The sequence below is a fragment of the Eptatretus burgeri genome, chromosome 16, assembly GCF_056783735.1.
Source record: "Eptatretus burgeri isolate ZD-2024b chromosome 16, Ebu_testis_v1, whole genome shotgun sequence".
In the NCBI taxonomy this organism is placed as follows: Eukaryota; Metazoa; Chordata; class Myxini; order Myxiniformes; family Myxinidae; genus Eptatretus; species Eptatretus burgeri.
In genome coordinates this window covers 52,667,729-52,689,896 of record NC_140976.1, presented here as the reverse complement: position 1 = coordinate 52,689,896, position 22,168 = coordinate 52,667,729, and the positions used below count along the sequence as shown (strand labels likewise).

General features: G+C 40.7%; 1 protein-coding gene across 1 annotated transcript in view; it reads right to left on the bottom strand.

The window, feature by feature from the left end:
* LOC147011071 (nucleoporin p58/p45-like) overlaps positions 1–22,168 on the bottom strand; it is a 54,357-nt gene that overhangs the window by 13,364 nt on the left and 18,825 nt on the right. Inside the window, exons 8-11 of the mRNA XM_085859052.1 lie at positions 19,489–19,663; positions 15,595–15,674; positions 2,208–2,326; positions 1,296–1,378 (exon numbers count right to left, since the gene is read on the bottom strand). Coding sequence (XP_085715178.1) covers positions 1,296–1,378; positions 2,208–2,326; positions 15,595–15,674; positions 19,489–19,663 — 457 coding nt within the window. The remainder of the gene's footprint in view (positions 1–1,295; positions 1,379–2,207; positions 2,327–15,594; positions 15,675–19,488; positions 19,664–22,168) is intronic.

Below are 22,168 nucleotides of genomic sequence, written 5' to 3'. Positions count from 1 at the left end.
AGGGCTTTCCACCCATGAAGAATTCTGGAGGATGCTCACTTGGTAGTCATCTACTGAGAGACATAACCTTGCATTTCTTGTTAGCAAACAGGATATTCCATTTCTGTTCCCACTCATAGATCATCTGTAGGTCTTCGCTCAGAGAAATGGTGGCATTCACTTAATCCAGCAGGCAGTAGATGGTACCGTCATCACCATCGAGGCAGGTAGGGTTATGCAGGCTATTACACAGATTGTTAATGTACACTAGAAACAAGGTGTGCCCAAGAATTGATCCTTGAAGTACTGATGCATCAATTGGAGTTGGTTTGGATGTTTGGCAATTAACCACGACCTGGATACGTCTGTCCATCAAGTGACTACCAAGCATGAACAATGTTGATGCCAAATTTTACTTTGCAAGCAGGATATTCTACACTCTATTAAGGCAAATTAAACCTCTGCCACCCAAACTTATACCACCCACTGCAAAATGGTTATGAAAGTAGCTCAGAGCTTTGGCTCTGAGTGAAACTCGGAGTGCAACACAATTTGCCTTTTAAAAGTCCATGAAATAATTTAAAATTATATATTAGCTTGATTCTGGTCTAGTCTTGCACCCTCTGCTCTTTGCATGCTATGTCCACCACAGGTTTCTGCAGGGCTCACACGGTCCACCATTAACCATCTTCTGGTAAAACTACCTAAATCCAGAATCACTGCTCAACTCCTCCATTTGTTCCTCTTCCTTCCCACCTTTGGAATCAACTTCCACATCCTCTACAATCTCATTCTTCCCTCCAAGTCTTCAAGACAGCTGTTCGCCATCGTCTCAGATCATCCCCAATATAAAACCGTGATCTTTTCTACCCTCATTAGCCCCACCAAAATCCCTCTTAATTTCATAGTTTTCTCTCATTGGAGTTTCCTTCTCCACGCATGCGTGTTTTGTGTCCTGTTTTTGTCCGTTACGTACTGATCCATTCAATGTGCTAGCTCTTCCATGAGCCTCGACTGTGTATAGAATAAAATAACAAAGACAAGGGAGCGTGGGGTATTGTAAAGACATGAAGAGAGCTTGTGGAGAGATAGTTAAGTTGAGGGATAGAAAAGGGTAATTGGCTCCTAAGGAAGTTAGTTGGGAGGAGGGGAGTGGGGGAGAGGGGGAGGCAGGGTGAGGGAGGTCCAAATAAATACATGACTCTCATATGTAATCTACATAATCATAGGCTGTCACCAAATCAGAACAGAACAATTAGATGTAATTCAGACAGAAGCTGCTTAGGTGCAGACATTGCTTTTGCAACCAACGCTACCTTGACTGACTCGTGGATGACCTGCAGATTCCCAGCCAGAGCCACAAAGGTCTCATAGAGCTTCTTCAATGCCTGGGAGAAATCTGAAAGTACAATCACATTCGGGGGCATTATGCAGCACTTGGATCCTACATCGCACACTGACTCAAAGAAGCAAGGACAAGTCATATAAAATCATTGAATTCCACTGGAGATGGGTTAGCTTGAGGTTTTGGCCTCAATCAAAAACCACCCCCCCACAAAAGAGGCTATGCTTGGGGTAGGCGGTAGGCAAGCAGATAAGCCAAGCTATGTCAGTCAATATCACATTTGGGGGTAAAGGGTGGGGAAGTGGGGGGGTGGTTTGTCAACTTTTTAATGAATGAAAAACGAAACAAAATTTGCATTTTGTGAATCCTGTGTTACCAGAAATTGCAGCAAGATAGTTTAATCATTAGAAGTTTAGGAGCACTAAGCGAGATTGGTGAAGAGTTGACCCACTTTGGTGTTTCACATCTTCAAATGCTGTTACACTCCACTGGACTGCCATCACAGTGTCGGGGATATTTATCCTCCCTGAAGGAACTTGCTCACAGCATCCAAATCAAATGATTTGAAAGAAAGCGAATGTGTATATGCTTGTGAAAGGGTGTTTTCGGCTTCATGAGGTCATACAGTTTCAAATGCAAAACAAAAGACAGGCAACTCCACAATTTGTTTTTAAACATGACGTATTGCTGAAAGAGAATAACAGAACATTTGGATTCTTAAAACGAATTTTGCCAAAACCAGTCACATTAATAACACTAAAAATAAATTGTTCTGATTGCTCCCTTCTGAAAATTGCACCCAAAGCGGGCAGGAGCCTGGCTGAAGAGGTCACCGAAAATGAGGACATTACCAAAAACGCCAGGTTCTGTGTCCCTGTCTTACCTTGTGGAGTCATACGCAGAGAGTTGGCTTGGAGAGAGATATGACTCTCCATCTCCTCAATTTGCTTCTTGTACTGCTGCATCTGGCCCTCAAAACGCTCTGCCAATCGCTGAAAGTACCTGTGCAGGAAAGCTCAATGCTTGGCATGGATGGCCTCACCTTCTACGAGGGCCAGTCAATAAGTAACCATAAAATATTTTTTCGCAAATTGTTTATTGCATGTACTTGTGGAACAACTGTGTAAATTTTCAACATAATCTCCATTGCGTTCAATGCATTTTTTTTTCCAGCGTTTTACTGATGCCTGGATTCCTCTCAAAAAAAACCCCATCTTTTGGCTGCTTGTGTCGGCATTCGTGCACTGTCTCTTGGACGTCTTCGTTGGATAGGAAAGTGGTTTCACCAAGCGTCTCTTTAAGTGGCCCAAGGATGTGGTAATCCGAAGGGGCGAGGTCTGGCAAGTAGGGTGGATGAGGAAGACGCTCAAAATGCATGTCCTCGATTGTTGCAGCTGTAGCGCGGGCAGTATGGGGCTGAACATTGTCATGCTGCAGCAAAACACCGGTAGCGAGTAGTTCATGAAGTTTTGATCTGATTGCTCGTTTGAGATTATTTTTAAGGAGGTTGCAGTATGATGCACTGGTGACTGTGGTCCCTCTGGGCATGTAATGCTCTACAAGTAGGCCTCGGCTATCCCCCAAGAGCGTCAGCATCACTTTTCCAGTGGATCGCTGTGTGCGGAATTTTTTGGGCTTCGTTGAAGTTGAATGGAGCCACTCTTTGCTTGCCCTCTTCGTTTCTGGCTGAAAGTAGTGGACCCAGTTTTCATCCCCAGTTACTACACACTGTAAGAAAGCACCACCTTCTGTTTAATAATGTCGCAGAAGTTCTTCACATGCGTCCACTCGTAGTTCTTTCTGGTCGGGTGTGAGTTGTCTCGGCACCCACCTTGCAGATACTTTGTGGAACCCCAGCATGTTGTAAATGATATGGTGTGCTGAACCATGGCTAATGTTCAATTCGGAGACTACTTCATCCAATATAATGCGACGGTTTTCCCTGAGCACGTGCTCTACTCCTGCAACCATTTCTGGTGTGTGGGCTGTGTGAGGTTGGCCCGGGCGAGCAGCGTCTGGCACACTGGACACTCCACTTCTAAATTTCCTGTTCCAGTCATACACCTGCTGCAGCGATAAACACGTATAACCATATTGCATCTTCATTCTGCAATGGATTTCACTGGGAATCACACCCTCACTTCCAAAGAAATGGATGACAGAACGTTGCTCCTCCCTGGTGCATGCTTCAAAGGGAGCCGCCATCTTGGAACTGCTCGACTGACATCATGCACTCAATGTTGCCAGATCGAAAACAGGCAAAACATCACTCTTACCCAAAGATATAACACGTCATTTACAACTACACACATTACATTCTCAAATTTATTTCGTCATTTTAAGGTTACTTATTGACTGGCCGTCATATTATGAGCAACAAGCATCAAAATGCAAGGAATGTTCATTTAATTACAAGTTGAAAACTTTTTCAATCAACTGGCTGGTTGGGTGGCAAATAAACAAGTTGTTTTGTCAGTGTGAAAACTTCAAACCTCCAATCACTTTTGTCAGTGGGAAATGTTTGTCGAAAGAAGTAATTATCTGTTGTAAAGCCAGCACATTTCCAAGCGACTTTTGTGCTCATGTTGGCCGACTGGGGATCCACAATCTTCGATTTGGTACAAAAGCATCCCAAAATGCAAAGCCCGTCCACTTTGTACTCAAACTAAACTTGATGAAAACAAGTCGAGACGGCAATGGTTCACGAGCGGTATTTGACGATGTAGATTGCTTCAGAAGTCAAGGATGAGACAATGTGATAATTTTTGACCAAGTTATAAAAATAATCAACATGATGTGGTACGAGTGACAGGTTATTTGCTGCAAAATGTCGAAAACCCGGTTTCGTTCAACAACTTTCAAAATTTGACCTTTGCATAACCTTTAAAAGTCACAAACCAATATTGTGGACATTAAAATAAGGAAGCAGGATACGTGCTATAGCTTATTGGAGTTAGTTCGTCGAAGAAGGTAGAAAACCCGGTTCGATTCCCACAACTTTGAAAATTTGACCTTTGTGAACTTTATAGGTCAAAGGTCAAGGATTATGACCTTTGGTGCAAAACTTCCTCTGGAACATTCCAGGAACAATATAACGTCATATAGGCTATATGGCATTTGGCACTCCTCGGATTATCCATACTTTGATGAAATCAGCGTAAAAACAAACTTGAAGGGGGCGCCACGGGCAAGGTGTTCGAGATAGAGCAAAATGGTTTCAAGACTTTAGGTGGGGAATGACCTCAAGATTATGCATAAAAAATATTGTCATCCAAGCTCTCAAAGTTTGGGCGGTCGTATGATTTTTATGTCAAAATTGGCAATTTTCTTAGTTCGTGACCTTGTGACGAAAATGGAAAATCGAGCTCCGCGGGGCTATGCAGGTGCCATTGGGCTAACCAAATACCGAAACTCCTGCCAGATTCGACAAACCCCCTCGGAGAATATGGGTTTTTATATCAAAATTCGCAATTTTTTAAGTTCGTGACCTTGTGACGAAAATGAAAAATCGAGCTCTGTGGGGCTATGCAGGTGCCATTGGGCTAACCAAATACTGAAACCCCTGCCAGATTCGACAAACCCCCTCGAAGAAGATGGATTTTTATGTCAAAATTCGCAATTTTCTAAGTCCGTGACCTTAACCTTGGGACGAAAATGAAGAAAAAAAAAAAATAATAAAAAAAAAAATCGAGCTCCGTGGGGCTATGCAGGTGCCATTGGGCTAACCAAATACCGAAACCCCTGCCAGATTCGACAAACCCCCCTCAGAGAAGATGCAAATTGAAATCGGCTACCCCCTAAAAACACATGTTTTTTGGGCGTGGCTCCGCCCATAATGGGCGCACCACGCTCATTCTCAGGAAAACACAACTAGATCATGATACAAACCTCCCACCACAATTTTATCAGGATAGGATCAAAACCCATGGAGCTATGCTCGGGACAGACAGACAGACAGACAAGCCGGTAGGTGGACATGGGTTGTCAATCAAGTCGAATTTAGTCGTTTTTAGCCGTTACCAGCCAACAAAAGCTTCCATAGCAACGGTTCTTTCTCACACATAACTAGGACATACCATGAACCTACCATACCAGTTTCATGTATGTCTGACTCATAGTCTCTGAGATATAACAAACTTCGTTTTTTTTTTTTTGACCAGGGTTCATTCAAAGTCTATCTTCTCCGACAGTTTTCATGGGAGCGGGCTGAATTTTTTGTCAAGGAGGCTGAATGTGTTGCCCACAAACGATCATAGTTTGATTTTTGAATTTCGATATTTTTATTATTTTTTGAAAATTTCAAAGTCCCGTTGCTAGGCAACCGAGGGGTCCATAGCAACGGTTCTCAAACGCGCACAACTAGGTCATGGTATGAACCTACCACCAGAGTTTCATCAAAATTGGCTTATGATTAATGGAGCAATGGCCTGGACAGACAAACAGACAGACAGACAAGCCGGTAGGCGGACATGGGTAGTCGACGACGCAATAGAACCTGACGTGATGGGCCCGTTCGATGGGGAATGACCTGAGGATTAAGCACAAGAAAATTCATGATTCTACCTTCAAGGGTTAATGCTGCAGATCGTTTTTTCATTAAAATGCCCCCACATTTAGAGGTTTTTTGGCCGTTACTAGGTAACGGAGGGGTCCATAGCAACGGTTCTTTCTCACACTTTACTAGGACATACCATGAACCTACCATACCAGTTCCATGTATATCTGAATCATAGTCTCTGAGATATAACGAACTTCGTTTTTTTTTATTGTTTTCGACCAGGGTTCATTCAAAGTCTATCTTCTCCGACAGTTTTCATAGGATCCGGCTGGAAATTTTTGACAATATGGCTGAATGTACTGCCCACAGTCGCTCGTGGTCCGATTTTTGAAAAAATAATTTTTTTATGATTTTTCAAAAATTTCTAAATTACATTGCTGGACAACGGTGGTGTCCATAGCAACGGTTCTCATTTGCACACAACTAGGTCATGGTATGAACCTACCAACCAAGTTTCATCGAAATCGCCACTGTATTGACGGAGCACTGGACTGAACAGAGAGACAGACAGACAAACAAACAAGCCGGTAGGCGGACATGGGTAGTCTACTACCCAATATAACCTGACGCGATGGGCCCGTTCGATGGGGGAATGACCTGAGGATTAAGCACAAGAAAATTCATGACTCTAGCTTCAAGGGTTAATGCTGCAGATTGTTTTTTCGTTAAAATACCCCTACATTGAGGTTTTTCGGCCGTTGCTAGGCAACGGAGGGTCCATAGCAACGGTTCTTTCTCACACATAACTAGGACATACCATGAACCAACCATACCAGTCTCATGTATATCTGACTCAGTCTCTGAGATATAACGAACTTCGTTTTTATCTTTCCAAAACGAAGTTTTTGCAAGATATGTTAGTCAGCTTGTATGTTTTTTTTTTGTTGTTGTTTGTTTGTCTGTAATCACGTATAAAAAATTCTGCAGAGCACAGTTATCATCGGAAATTTTTGTAACTTCGCATATCATGGGCCTATAGAGGTCCCTTTCAGTGCACAAAATTTTGAAGGTCAAGGTCAAAGGTCAAGGTCACTTTGGCACAAATCAGGGGAGTCGACGAACCCTTATTTTTTGAGTAATTTTGATCGGATCGTCTTCAAACTTCATGGGAATATAGTTCATGGTCTGGCGCTCAGCTGATTAATTTTTGGTGGTGAATGACCTTGACCTTCATATGTTTTTTTTTGTTTGTTTTTTTGGTCTGTAATCACGTATAAATCACTCTGCAGAGCACAGTTGTCATTGGAATTTTTTGTAACTTCGCATATCAGAGGCCTATAGAGGTCCCTTTCAGTGCACAAAATTTTGAAGGTCAAGGTCACTTTGGCGCAAATCAGGGGAGTCGACGAAACCCTTATTTTTTGAGTAATTTTGATCGGATCGTCTTCAAACTTCATGGGAATATAGTTCATGGTCTGGCGCTCAGCTGATTAATTTTTGGTGGTGATTGGCCTTGACCTTCATGGTTAGCGCCTGAGGTCAAACATATTTGACCCCAAGGTCAAATTTTCAAGTTTTAGGAACCATATCGTATAGTACCTCAAATTGAACACCTCGATGAGTGCTTTCTAGATATGTCAAGCTTGAGACATTATGACGTCATTTGGTGACATTATGAGGAAAAAGCATATTTTTCATGGTTACTCTGTAGAACGATTCTCATCGGAATCTCTCGTAGGCAGATATTCCTCAAGGAGTCGCTCCTGGTGGATAGCAGCTCTGTTCACCTCAGTGTGACCTCAAAGAAGTCACACGTGGTCACCTTTTGGCAAGACTTGGTTTATTTTATTTCTTTTCGACTGGGGTTCATTCAAAGTCTATCTTCTCTGACAGTTTTCATAGGATCCGGCTGGAAATTTTTGACAATATGGCTGAATGTACTGCCCAGTCGCTCGTGGCCCGATTTTTGAAAAAATAAATTTTTTATGATTTTTCAAAAATTTCAAAGTCCCGTTGCTAGGCAATGGTGGTGACCATAGCAACGGTTCTCATTTGCACACAACTCGGTCATGGTATGCACCTATCAACCAAGTTTCATCAAAATCGCTATTGTATTAACGGAGCACTGGACCGAACAGACAGACAGACAGACAGACAGACAGACAAACATATCGACGGAAAAACTGATAATAAGGGTAGAACAAATTTCAAAAAATAAAAAATAAATAAATATATATTTTCTTCGACTGGATCGACTACCCAACATAGACGGAAATACTGATAATAAGGGTAGAAAAAAAATCTCAAAAAAAATTTTTTGAGATTTTTTTTTCGACTAGATCGACTACCCAACAGACGCATAACGACGGAAAACCTGACAATAAGGGTAGATAGATTGACTACCCAACAGACAAGCCGGTAGGCGGACATGGGTAGTCGATCAAGTCAAATTTAGTCGTTTTTCAGCCGTTACTAGCCAACAAAAGCGTCCATAGCAACGGTTCTTTCTCACACATAACTAGGACATACCATGAACCTACCATACAATTTTCATGTATGTCTGACTCAGTCTCTGAGATATAACGAAGTTCGTTTTTATATTTTTTTTCGACCAGGGTTCATTCAAAGTCTATCTTCTCCGATAGTTTTCATGGGAGCGTGTTGAATTTTTTTTGTCAAGGAGGCTGAATGTGTTGCCCACAAACGATTATAGTTTGATTTTTGAATTTCGATATTTTTTTCGATTTTTTTGAAAATTTCAAAGGCCTGTTGCTAGGCAACAGAGGGGTCCATAGCAACGGTTCTCAAACGCACAAAACTTGGTCATGGTATGAACCTAACACCAGAGTTTCATCAAAATCGGCCTACGATTAACGGAGTACTGGCCTGGACAGACAAACAGACAGACAGACAGACAGACATAACGACGTAAAACCTGACAATAAGGGTAGACAGACAGACAGACAGACAGACAGACAGACAGACAGACAGACAGACAGACAGACAGACAGACAGACAGACAGACAGACAGACAGACAGACAGACAGACAGACAGACAGACAGACAGACAGACAGACAGACAGACACACACACCAATAACGAATATAGTGGTCACTTACTTTTTCGTGAACCAACAACAGCACCAAAAAGGTGCCAGATATGCCTCAGTCCACATTATGACATCATTATACATATTGTACATACCAAGTTTGATTTAAATCCCAAAACCCAGATTCAAGACATTAAATAATTATGGCTGCCAGACCATGTGTCCAATCAGGTTGAAATTTAAAACTTATATTTCCTATCCACTAGATCATAATTGTGAAGTTTCACGCCGATTGATTAAGTAGTTCAAAATAAATAATTATTAACCTCCGCCATCGAAGATGGACGGAGGTTACTGTTTTCACCCCTGTCTGTTTGTTTGTTTGTTTGTTTGTGAACAGCATTACGGAAAAACTCCTGGACGGATTTCGACGAAACTTTGTGGGGGGATTGGGTATGGTCCAATGATAATGCCATTAGAATTTGGACTTGGTCCAAAGTCCAATATGGCCGCTATGGCGGCCATTTTGAAAAATATTTGAATTTTTGTTTTTGCAATTCTACATGTTTTAAGTGATTTCCAACCCAAAAAAAAATTGTTAGAGAAAAAAAAAAATTTGCAACTTTTTTTCAAAAAAATTTCGATTTTATTTGAAAAATATTTGAATTCTTTTTTTTTTGCATTTCTACATGTTTTAAGTGATTTCCATCCCCCCCCCAAAAAAAATTGTTAGAGAAAAAAAATTTGCGCCTTTTTTTTCAAAAAAATTTCGATCTTTTTTGGCATTTCTACATGTTTACTTTATTCGATCGATCTAGTTTACATATTGTCGATCTAGTTTACTTTATTCAATCGTGGTTCAGTAGAGTCTGATCCGTTTTGACCTACAATGAATAGGATATCAGGTTCAGTTTAGTGACCCAGCAGTATTGGCGGCAGAGGTTTTAGACTCTAACGAGTGCTCCCCCTCTAGTTTTAAGATTTTTAATTTAATCCAATATGGCTGCCAGACAATATGACCTATTAATTATTCGTGAACACCCTTGTATCCCAAGGCTTGGGGAACATGTGGGTGAAGTTTCCCCTCAATCTATCAAACCGTTCTGAAGAAGAAGGTATTAATTAAAGGTTTCTTTTTCAAAAAAATAAAGAAATAAATCATAGTTGCCAAAACATGTGACCTATGTCATAGGTGGATAACTTTTTGTTCCTTATTGATAGGCGGTCATAACTGTAAAGTTTCACCTCGATCTGTTCAGCCGTTTCGACAAAGAATGTTTTTGAAGGTTCTATGTGATAAAAAAAAAAAATGGCTGCCGAAGCATGTCACCGATGACATCGATTCCACCCCCCCCACCTCCTTCCCCCATACAATTTAACCCAAGATGACTGTCAAAAATTTTCTTCCTCATCGGATAAAGCGTTCGACATGTGCAATTATGTCATAACCAAGCCACTATGACATCATCAAAAAAATAAAATAACAAAAAAATCACTTGTTTCCTAATGGGGAATACTTGACATGTGCCAATTTTCAATTTTTTCCATGGAGCGGTTTCAGAGATAGAGGTCCAAAGTTTTTCTCAACATGGCTGCCACCCCACATGATGGGCTGTTTCACAATGAGGGTACCAAGTTTGTCTCACAACCACTAAAATTTCAAACTCAATATTTTTATTTCTCCAAATCCAACATTGTTAATTACAATACTTAAATCCAAATTTTTGGAGCATCTGAATGAATATTTCTTATTAAAAATAATACCCCAAGGATGTTAGGAGAGCATTTTAAACTACAACAGTCATTAATACAATTCAACTATAACCACAAAATAACAACTATCAAACCTCAGTGGTTTCCATATGTTCCACTAGTATTATTCCATTACTGGAATTATGATTCAGTACACAAATGAAGTATATTTGTAGAAGTATCAATAAAAGACTGAACTAAGTTTCAAATATCCAGAAAAAAGATATGTTTTAATTTACCACTGTCACTAATAGCATCGCATATGATGGAATTTAGCACAAAATTTTAAAAATACATGTACTTTTCTACATATTCTGAAAAAATTACTAATTTATCTCTGAAAATAAAAGTTTACCACCACAATGAAAAATATGAAGAAAATCACATATTTCTTCCGGAGAGGATATATTTTTTTACATGAAGCAATACATTCTGTACAAGATATAACTGCAAAGTAATACATTTATCTTATAATGCCAATACAAAATACACCTAGTGAGTGAATCTAGATGGGATTTTGACAGTTTTTAAAACCGGCTGTATCATTTAGCCCAACGGTTTGTAAAGATGCGATAACTTTGAGATGTATTAGTATTCAGACATTTATTGAATAATATATTTTATTTAATTTAGTAATACAATTTAAAGCTATATGCAAAATAGGACCTGTCCTTAAAAAAAAACAGCAGTTTATTCCACACACTAAAAGTTTTTCAGCATGTTAAATATCATTTTGAAATTCCCCAAAATGCTTCCAGAGAGGACATTTTTGATATGTACATTCAATCAGTGTTGTAACAAGATAAATTACATAAATGTAAATACCTTTTACTGATAATGGATATTCATGACCATGTCAACCTTACAAAACATCAAAATTTATAGCCAGCAAGTAGTTTCCTTATAACTCGTGGCAGTTTAGGTGTTTCCGGAGAGGACACATTTTTGACGGACATATGTAAGGCAATCAGTGCAGGCCATGCAAATAGAAGGTTATTGGTTACACTCAAACTTTGTAGCATAATATCAGTGCAGGTATAAACACACTTGGTAAAACACTCAATAAACTTTTTAAAAGACCCTTTATTTATATAAAAAATTTCTTCTACAATATGCATTTCCGGAGAGGACATTTTTTGACGGACGAATGGTGGGACATATTTATTGAGAGTGAAATAAATATTCATAGTGTGAAATGAATAATATGTTGTGGACAAAGTAGAGAAGACGTATTAAATTGATGCAACAACAAATAAAAGTCCCAATTTCTGCTTGTATTTGTTTATACACTGTGAATGCAGTGTACCTGGAGAAAATGAGACAGCTATTTGTCAAAAAAATGGCAATTTTTATGCCATTCTGCCAAAAATTTACATTTTTTGTCAAATAAAAAGTGGTCCAAGTTGTGCCATCACTAGTACCAACTACTGGCCCGAATGACAGATTTACTACAGCCTCTCATTTAACTATTTATCATGCAAGGGTACAAAATACCAGAATGACCATGACTGTGAAACAGCCCTGATTTATGACATCATAATTATCGTTATAAAATTCTGCATGAGTGGTCGCATCCATGGTGAAAATTGTGTCAATCGGATAAGCGGTTGTAGAGAAAAGAGAAAAATTAGCACGGACCAACGTAAGTACATACGGACGACCCAAAAACATAATGCCTCAGGCGACTTCAGAAAATATTTTTTTTTCGTGAAGAGTTGTCAGTGGAGGCATAGAAAGTAAATTTTATTCATTTGTGTTCTTCATATTCTCATTGTAAAGGCTTGTTGAAAATTTGACGGCAAAATCTCAAATGGTAAATAAATAAACACGGAAGCAATTATAAAATCCGGCTGTCTTGCACTGTGCAGCGGGTGGACAGGCTAATAAGGCCCGTTTCTTCTCAATGTGACTTTGCCCTTTGACATTTTGATCCAACTATGAATTAGTCTTCACCATATTCTCATAATAAAGGTTTGTTGAAAATTTGATGGCAAATGCTGCAATGGTAAAAATGTTAGTGACAGACAGACACAAGCGATTGCAAAATCCCATCTTCCACTGCACAAGTGGACAGGCTAATTAAGAATCACATCAACTAATGGATAATCATACAATAGCAATGCACAAAACATTGCTCAATGTCAACGGCAATATGGTGAGAGGTACTTTCAATTCTTAATCAGTGGACTTGTATGCAAAGCGATCTCACTCCAAATAACAGTACACAGTGCAGAATCAACTTGTCACTTTGTTGTTGCCTGCATCTGTATTTTTGGTGGTTTGTGAGAACATTTGAGTCTGTTCCTCTTTGCTCTCAGCCATATAAATTGCGCTCTGCTCTACCTACCACATTTTACTTTACTCTTTCTTTACCCCATTCTGTTCTCCTCTCACACCCTTACTAACACTCAACAGTGGGGGTGGGCAGGGAGTGCATTTTGGGAGTAAGGTGAGTGGAAACGTGTGCTCCTCTCATTCTCTTTTCCTTTACCTCTGTACTCCGTAATGCCTCTTCTACTCTCAAACCTTTATCCTGTATTATTCCACAAAAATTGTCGTGACTTTTCCTTTCAACAAATCAAACACTTATATTCTCCTGACTCCCAGCTCACTCACAGAGCCACATCACAACTCCTGACACGCACATTCCTTGCTTACTCGACACACTAAACCAACCCTCACTTTCACTCAAACAACATGCTTAACCCTGTTTTGACCGGTCTGGATATTCAGAAATGTGGCGAGATCAGCAGCGAGTGCCAGTTCACATCAAAGAAGCACTGACCCTTCTTACCCCATTCCTGCTCCCCTCCACCAGTGCTCTCCTGTATGTGCTTCCCTCTCTCTAACCCTCTGATTGAACAATATCAGAGGTTTGTGCTCTAACTTCACAGATGTTTTCCTGTACTTGTGTTGGTATTGCAGTGCATGTCCATTCCTCCCTTCCACACCATGTGCCTCTCCATCACAACACATTGATTCTTTGTGTGGTCTTTCATCCCCTCAACTTTGATGACTCCATAAAAAGAGGTTGTCTGAAAACATCAACAGACACACTGCTCTCCTCTCACTCTTGTTTGCTCTTCCTAATCTGTAGGACTTTAATGGCCACCATGCCAACTGGTTTGGTGTTGGTTCACCAATGTCAAATCACAGCCAAGCAGCAGTCATTGTATGAAACTAATGGAATTGCTCAGTCCGCTCCTTTTCCAATATACATCTCTCCAAATGACAGCCAGTCATTACTGGACCCTGAACATCAACCTTGTCTTGCTCCTCCTCTCGGGTCTTCGGATAGTGTTGGCAAAAGTGGCATCTCTTTGGCAGTTATGAGAGAACCCCCAACGGTACAGAACTGTATGACAATTTGGAAAAGCTCATTGGTCTGCCTTAAAAACCGCTCCCTTCAGTCAAGACTGTCCATCATCGCATCAGCAAACATTAACTTCTACAAGACTAGTTTCTCTTCTTCACAAGTTCATCTCATCCCACATTCAACTTTTTGACCAATCATCTCAATCCTGGTATACCGAAACACATGGCAAGGCCATAGCAAGAAAAAAAATAAAAATAAATGGCATTCTCCTCTCTGAAGGTGAAACAGACTAATAGTAGCCTCTGCGCGGATCGGAACCATTGTGTAACTATCCAACAAACAGCGACTGTGATCCAAATATTCCAGTCTCTCAACATACTCCAAGTCTGTTGGGAGATTGTCAGGTTTGTCTCTGGTACTCGTTCCCTTCCATCCCCACTAAAGGATAGTCATGCTGGACACTACTCAGGGAAATAATTAAAAAAAAAAAACTTCTTCAACTCGGTCCACTCCAAAAGAGTGAAGGTCTTAAATTTGTCCATTCCTCTACTCTGTTTCCACAAATGCAGAATGTTTCTGACAGCTTGCGGTCCTCTCTCTTGCACCATAGTGGAGAAGTTTCTTACCAGTTTGACACCTCTTCCGCAACCAGCCTTGATGGCACAGGTGCTCTAATTCTTAGGAACTGTGTTTCAGTCCTATTGCACATTCTCTCCCTTCTCGGATGGGTAAATTCCTCCATTTAGGAAAGTTGCAAGCATGATGGTTATCTATAACAAAGGTTCCAAAAGTGATCTCCTCAACAACAAATCTATCAGCCTGAAGGAGTACATTGTGGTGGCCAAACTCAAGTACTATCTCTTGTCGAACAATCAGTTTTGGCTTCCTATTTTACCAATTCACCTTGGATACGTATTACTTCTGACACAGCAGAGGATAGATGCCCTGCAGCACAAACATGAGGTGAAGTCATGAGAGTAATCTCTCCAGATCTCTCACTTGAGCCTTTGATCCTGGTTGTCATCAAGCTTTGATTTTTAACTTGTGTTCCTATAGTGTTAGGGGTCCCCTGCTCTAATGGTTGACCAAGTTCCTCCATAAACAGCAGATGGCCTTTGATGGTATCCTTCCCATTCAGGCTGAAGTTGCACAAGGCAGTGATGCGGACAGACATTATTCTTGATCTATATCAATGACCTATCTGATTCTCTTGTAAACCAATTTCATCATTTTACTGATGAAAATTTTTTTTTTTTTTAAACTCTCAACCCAACAGAGCAGATACGTCTCCATGAGCTTTGTTACAATAAAACATTAGATGCTAACTCTTTGCAACATCACAAAATCCAACATCCTAAAATAAAAATAAAAGAAAAGCTGAACGACAGCATGCTCAAAATTAAATGATTCAACCATTAATCATAAATCGATGACTCACTCTGGCATCACAATGTACACATGTCCAGTGAAACCACTCACTCTCAATTCACAAGTGCAACTGAGATAAATAATATGGACACGTGCACATTGTGCGCGCAAGCACGCACGCACACACACCTTGGGTATCAAAGGGCAGATGAATAAATAGCTTTAATTTTCAAGGCTCTTGGCCCACTGCTTCGTCCTTGTAAAAATCAAAGGATAATTTTACTCACTCGGTAGGTGCTCCATTTTCAAGCTGGAGACTGAGAGGGATCTCCTTTGTCCTTACAGCTATCTCTGCATTCTTAAGCTCCTGTGGGGCAAAAAGGGTTACAAAAACACTTGCACAGCAAGAAAAAAAACAAAATCTTCCAGGATTAATCATGTTTTTTTCCTCCAGTAAAACAAAACTACCTTAAATAAATAATAAATAAATGAACCAATGTCACCCCCAGGGTGACCAGTATCTTGCCAAAATGTGAACATGAGTGACTTATTTAAGGTCACACTGAGGTGAACAGAACTGCTATCCACTAGGAGCGACTCCTTGAGGAATATGTGCCTACGAGAGATTCCGATGATAATAGTTTTACAGAGTGACCATGAACAATACGTGTTTGCCTCATAACGTTACCCAATGACGTCATAATGGCTAAAGCTTGACATATCTAGAAAACACTCATCGAGGACTCCAATTTGAGGTACTACAGGATATGGTTCCTAAAACTTGAAAATTTGACTTTGGGGTCAAATATGTTCGACCTCAGGCACTAACCCTGAAGGTCAAGGTCGATCACAAACAAACACTAATAAACTGAGCGCTAACCCATTTACTACATTCCCACAAAGTTTGGAGATGATTCGATGAAAATTACTCAAAAAGAAGGGTTTCATCGAACTCCATAATTGACTTCAAAGTGATCTTGACATTTGACCTTGACTTTGACCATTAAGTGCACTGAAAAGTATTCCAAAAAGACAACCATATATGAACCCACAAGAGTTTCCAATGAGAACTTTGCTATACAGAGTGACCTAAACAAGAGTTTCTGATGTGAACTAAATCAATGCAAAATAGATGAAAAATGCAGTTTTTCGTCATAACATCGTCAAATGACGTCACATCGTCAAAATAGTTGTATGTTTAGAAAGCCCTCATTAAGGGCTTTAATTTGAGGTAATACTCGATATGGTAACTGAAACTTGAAAATTTGACCTTAGGGTTAAAAAAGAATGACCTTTCGGTTGACCTTGAAGGTCAAGGCCGATTAACATCAAAAATTAATCAGCTGAGCACCATACCACACCCTATATATCCACCAAGGTTAGAGATCCTTCAATCAACGTTACTTAAAAATTAAGGGTTTCGTCAACCTTGATTATTGACCTTTTTGTGACCTTGACCTTTGACCTTAACAATTTAGTATGGTTGATAGTATGTCTCCAGGACTCATATACATGAACTATCAAGAGACTTTGATGAGAAAGGAGAATAAAATTTTCATGAAAAATCCGTTTTTTCGTCATGACGTCATTAAATGACGTCATAGCGTCAAACTTTTGACAGACCTGGAAAGCACTTATCAAGCGCTTTCATATGAGGTATTACTCGATATGGTATCTAAGATTTCAAAATTTGACCTTGGGGTCAAAAACTTTCGACTTCCAGCGCTAACCATGAAAGTCAAGGCCAATCACCACCAAAAATTAATCAGCTGAGCACCAGACCATGAACTATATTCCCATGAAGTTTGAAGACGATCCGATCAAAATTACTCAAAAAATAAGGGTTTCGTCGACTCCCCTGATTTGCGACAAAGTGACCTTGACCTTTGACCTTGAAAATTGTATGCGCTGAAAGGGACCTCTAGAGGACTCTGATATGTGAAGTTACAAAAATTTCCAATGATAACTGTGCTCTGCAGAGTGATCGATACGTGATTACAGACAAACAAAAAACAAACAAACAAAAAAAACATACAAGCTGACCAACATATCTTGCAAAAACTTCGTTTTGGCAAGAAAACAAACAAAAAAAACATACCAGCTGACTAACATATCTTGCAAAAACTTCGTTTTGGCAAGATAACAAGCATAAATCAAATGCGCAATAAGCAAACAGCAAAAAAAGAATGACAGCGATATCTTCAGTAAAGCTTATTTCTCGATGAGCAAAAGTACCCATCACTTTGCTGACGGATTTAATCAAGACAACATGTTGTAATTCACAAACATTCTGCTGTAGTCTGTCATTTGCCCAAAGTCATCTTCGATCTGCTAGGAAGTCAACCAACATCACCTTCGTCAACCATCCTTATTGCTTATCGATGGCGTGAGCAAAAATCGCTTCCACTTTGCTGCAAAGTTCAGTGTCATTTGCTTTGAACCTCTGCTTAAAATGAGTGAAATGAAACATTTAGAAAATTTAAAATTTTTCTCACGTTTCAACATTACAGCAATGCATATTGTTAAGTTGTTTAAACTGTCTTTAGTGGTCATCTCTGACAGTTATTAGAGAACCCCCAAGGCACAGAAATGTATGACAATTTGGTAAAGCCGATTGGTCTGGCCTAAAAATCACTCAAACGCAGGTTTTAAAATTTTTATTCAATCAGAATGACTGGTCAGAACGATTAGTTACATTACTTATGTGCTGCTTAAATTACTAACATTATTAAAGGCATCGAGTCCCTGATTTACGAACCAATCCCCATAAAACATTTTGTTATTATTAATATATTTTTTAAAAGATATGAATGTTCGCTCATACTTTTGAACCAATTGTTGACGGAGCAACTCGGGACTTGGTCGTTGGGTCGAGCGTGAATTTTTCTTCCGCGAGATGTAAAGAGTGAGAGTCGTGTGGTCGACAGTATCCTACCCATTGCACTGTACAGTCCCTGTGCTGTACACATCAATTTTCTTTACGCACATTTTTGCATTCACAGTGCCACGTATTTTTTTCAGTTTTTGTGACTACGAAACCTCATCATGGCTGATAAATGTTGCAGTGATATTCCTGCAATGAAGAAATGCAGAACCTTGATATTGGAGACGAAACTGGACGTTATAAAACGTTCTGACAAAGGTGAAACTCCCTCCCAAATCGGTCATTAGTTAGACCTTAATCGTGCAATGATCGGAACAATTATGAAGGCCATGATAACAACTTCACTGCACTTTATTTTACATTATTTCTTATTACAGTTCAGGGAGATTGAAGGGGTATTATTTACTTTCATTTATTGCAAAAGTACAGTACATTTCAGTATAATTACATGTTCAACTAGAAAGGCACACGGTAGAGTGTATACCTCCACGACACAATGCCTGATGGAGCAGAACATATCGGGCCCAATCATTTTTTGAAATATCATGCTATCTATCATTTATGGCTCCATCTCTCAATGGTGAAGAAGCACTTCAAAGATTAAAAAAAATTATCATATCCGGATTCGGATCTTCACCAAAATCGAATCAGTTCGTCCTAGTCACACAACTAACATGTCTACCAAATTTCATCCGAATCTGTCCACACCTTTTTGAGATATCCTGCACACAAACAAACAGGGGTGAAAACATAACCTCCTTCCATCTTCAGTGGCAGAGGTAATTAATTACCTGTTAAATAAGCTTTCTTGGCTTGGTTGTTGAACCGAACCACCATTTATAACACAGAGTCTACAGGAAATTTAGTTCCAAATTATGAACATCCGACTGAAGAATGATTGTTCAGAACGCAATCCATTTGTAAGTTGAAGACTGCCTGTATATTTGACCTTTGCATTGCTATTAAAATTGATATTGCCAACACCACCTTCGTCAACCATCCTTGCTGCTTGTACCTGTATATGGTATGATCAAAAATCACTTCCACTTCACTGTGAAGGTCAGAGTTAGATTATTTGGTTTAAAATTCCACTTCCGCATTTAAAATTTCAGGTGACGATTGGCCTAACCATTCCAAATGACACAGACCCTCAAACTGAAACCGATGTCACTCATGATGAGAGCACAAATCAAATTAACTGTACTTTAGATTTACAGTAAGACAAATGATTGAAAATATCAACACAAAGATCAATTTGATCACAAAATCACTCAAGTAAATGAATTCTGTTTTTCACCTGGGAAGTGTCGGCTTTCAGTTTGTTGGCAGCAAGGGAGTTGCGCTGTAGCCCCGCCGCCACTACGCCGAGCAATTGTCGCAGCGCCCGGACATCCTCCAAACCCTTCTGCATGTTCCTCAGAGATGCTCGACCAATCTCTTCCTGCACTTGCTTTTGCTCCTTAACAAACTTTCTAGAGAAGAAGAAGAAGAAAACAAAAAGAAGAAAGGGAAGCTTCTTTGCTGTTCCCATGTGAGCACTTCCCTGATGAAGCTGATATTCCAAGTTGAAATCCTATACAATGGATTAATTAATTAGTTTCTAATATACTTGACCGACGTCAGTTTGATGGCCTCAAAAAAACTTTTACATTTAAATTTGACTGAAATGTGATGGGCGAGAGAAAAAAATGGAAAACTGACAAAACCTTCACCTGGTCCTGAAACAAGGAAACCTCTTCACAGGAAGACTGTGAAGGAGGGGGTAACTAGGCCAGGGGGGGACACTCACCTTTGAGCTGCCTAACCTGGGTTCAGATCTTGACCAAGCTATAAAACGATCATCGTCATGTTTTACGTGGAGGGTGAGGCGTCAATGTGTGCAACGTCCATCAGATAGACATTAAGCGGGAGGACCTGTCTGTATATGCCTGGTGTTGGCTTAATGGTTAGAGTGGTGGGCTTGGGATCCTAGGATCCTGAGTTCAAATCCCACTTGGTGGTTGAAGTAATACCAGGTGCGATTGACTCTGCCTGTCATCCTTCTGAGGTCGGCAAAATGAGTGCCAGCTTGCTGGTATCCTGTGTCGGAGTGGCGACCTGTGCAGGATTATACCCAATAGCCAAGGAGACTGCTTAGGCAGCACCAAAGCTCTGCACTCAGAGTATGGTCCCAATGGATGGATGGATGGTATCCTGTGTTGGAGTGGCGACCCGTCCAGGATTGTTCCCAATAACCCAGGAGACTGCTCAAGCAGCACCAACACTCTGCACGGAGTATGGTCCCAATGGATGGATGGACCTGTCTGTCAGCACTGGTTGTTTGTGGATGTTGCTGACCCAAATGTGTCTTTCATGAAGAGGTGGGGAGTTATTGCCAGGTCAGGTCAGGTATGGGAGCATGTGCCGGAGCAGCGGGTCGCTGCTTCCACTTTCCGCTGGAACTCCAGAGGCCTCCGTCTGGAAATCCCCCATGCAGATGCCTGGCCCATCCCATCTCCTTGAGATGATGATCAACCTGCTGCAACCAAGAGGCACGTGGTTGGTCCATTGGCCTCCTTCATTCACGAGGTTCCCTCGCTGAGAGAATCTGGTGAGCAGAATCAGCATCAGGAAAATGAGCCACATGTCCATACAGCTGTAACTGACGCTTACAGACTATGCAAGTAACAAAACTCATTTGAGTCTCTCTTAGCAACTGCTCATTGGACACAAAGTCCAACCAGCGATAGCCAAGGATTCTCCAGAGACCTGCTACTAAATATATAAAGTCCCCGTCTCAGATCCCTGGTCAGAGTCCAAGTCTCACGTCCGTAAAGCAAGACTGGAAGCACCAAGGACCTGAAGACTCAGACTTTCGTCCTCCTGCATAAGTACCGACGGCACCACACACCATGATCCAGTGAATCCATGACTCCCAGGCCTGACCCTTGTTCTCCAGCTCATAACCTGTGGACACCTCCAGGTCTCTTGCCCTCCAGCTCAAAAGACACAAATATCTCAAAAGACCTGTGGAGACATGAATATCACTGCCAAGGTAAATGAATCTCTCAGTGACCTCAACATCCTCACCACAAACAGGTACAGACAAGACAGCAGCATTCAAGATATCATTGAAAGCCTGGATCTTGGTTGTAACCCAGGAAATCCGTGATCCCAGCAGCTCCGACTCCTCATTCAGCACCCCGGGGACCCCCAAAAGGATATCCAAAGTCTCCGCAAAGATGACTGCATCATATGCAAAAATCAAGGTCAGAGATCTTGACATTCCCAAATGATACACCGCAACTTGATCTCTCTGACATCCTCCCCAGCATCCAGTCCATACAAGTGTTGTAAAGTGTGGGGGCCAGTACACACCCCGACGAACTCCAGTAACAACTTGAAATAAGTCAGTCAGAGATGGCATCACCACATCTCACTACCAGAGTATAGTTGACATCAGATTGATCAGTTTTGGTAGCACCCCATGAAGACCTGGAATCCTTCCAAGGGCATCCCAATGAACTTAATCGAACGCTTTGCAGAAATCAACACAGGCTGCCAGCAGCCCTTGCCAAAACTCTCGTCTGCGTTTGGTGAGGACACGAAGGGCAAGTATACGGTCAATCGTTGACCTCTTTGGTGTAAAGCCTGACTGCTCTGGGACTCTGTTAAATGGTATCCAGTGTTCCTTGAGACACAAAATTCTTCTTCACCCTATGGTGAGTTCCAAGACCTCCACCGGCAACATCAAGGATGGTGGTCTTGAAGTTACTCCACAATTCTTCAGAATTTCCCAAAGCACCCAGACCACAGAAATCCCCACTCAGCTTGTTCACAAACTCCTAAGCTACCCCCTCATCCTTGAGCTTGCCAATATCCAGCATAGGCTGGGATGGTACCACTCTCCCAGATTTAAGCTGCAACTTCAGAGTTGCTACAAAAAGCCTGTGGTCGGTATTGAGGAACTAAGCATTCCAGTAGACCCTGCAGTTCTG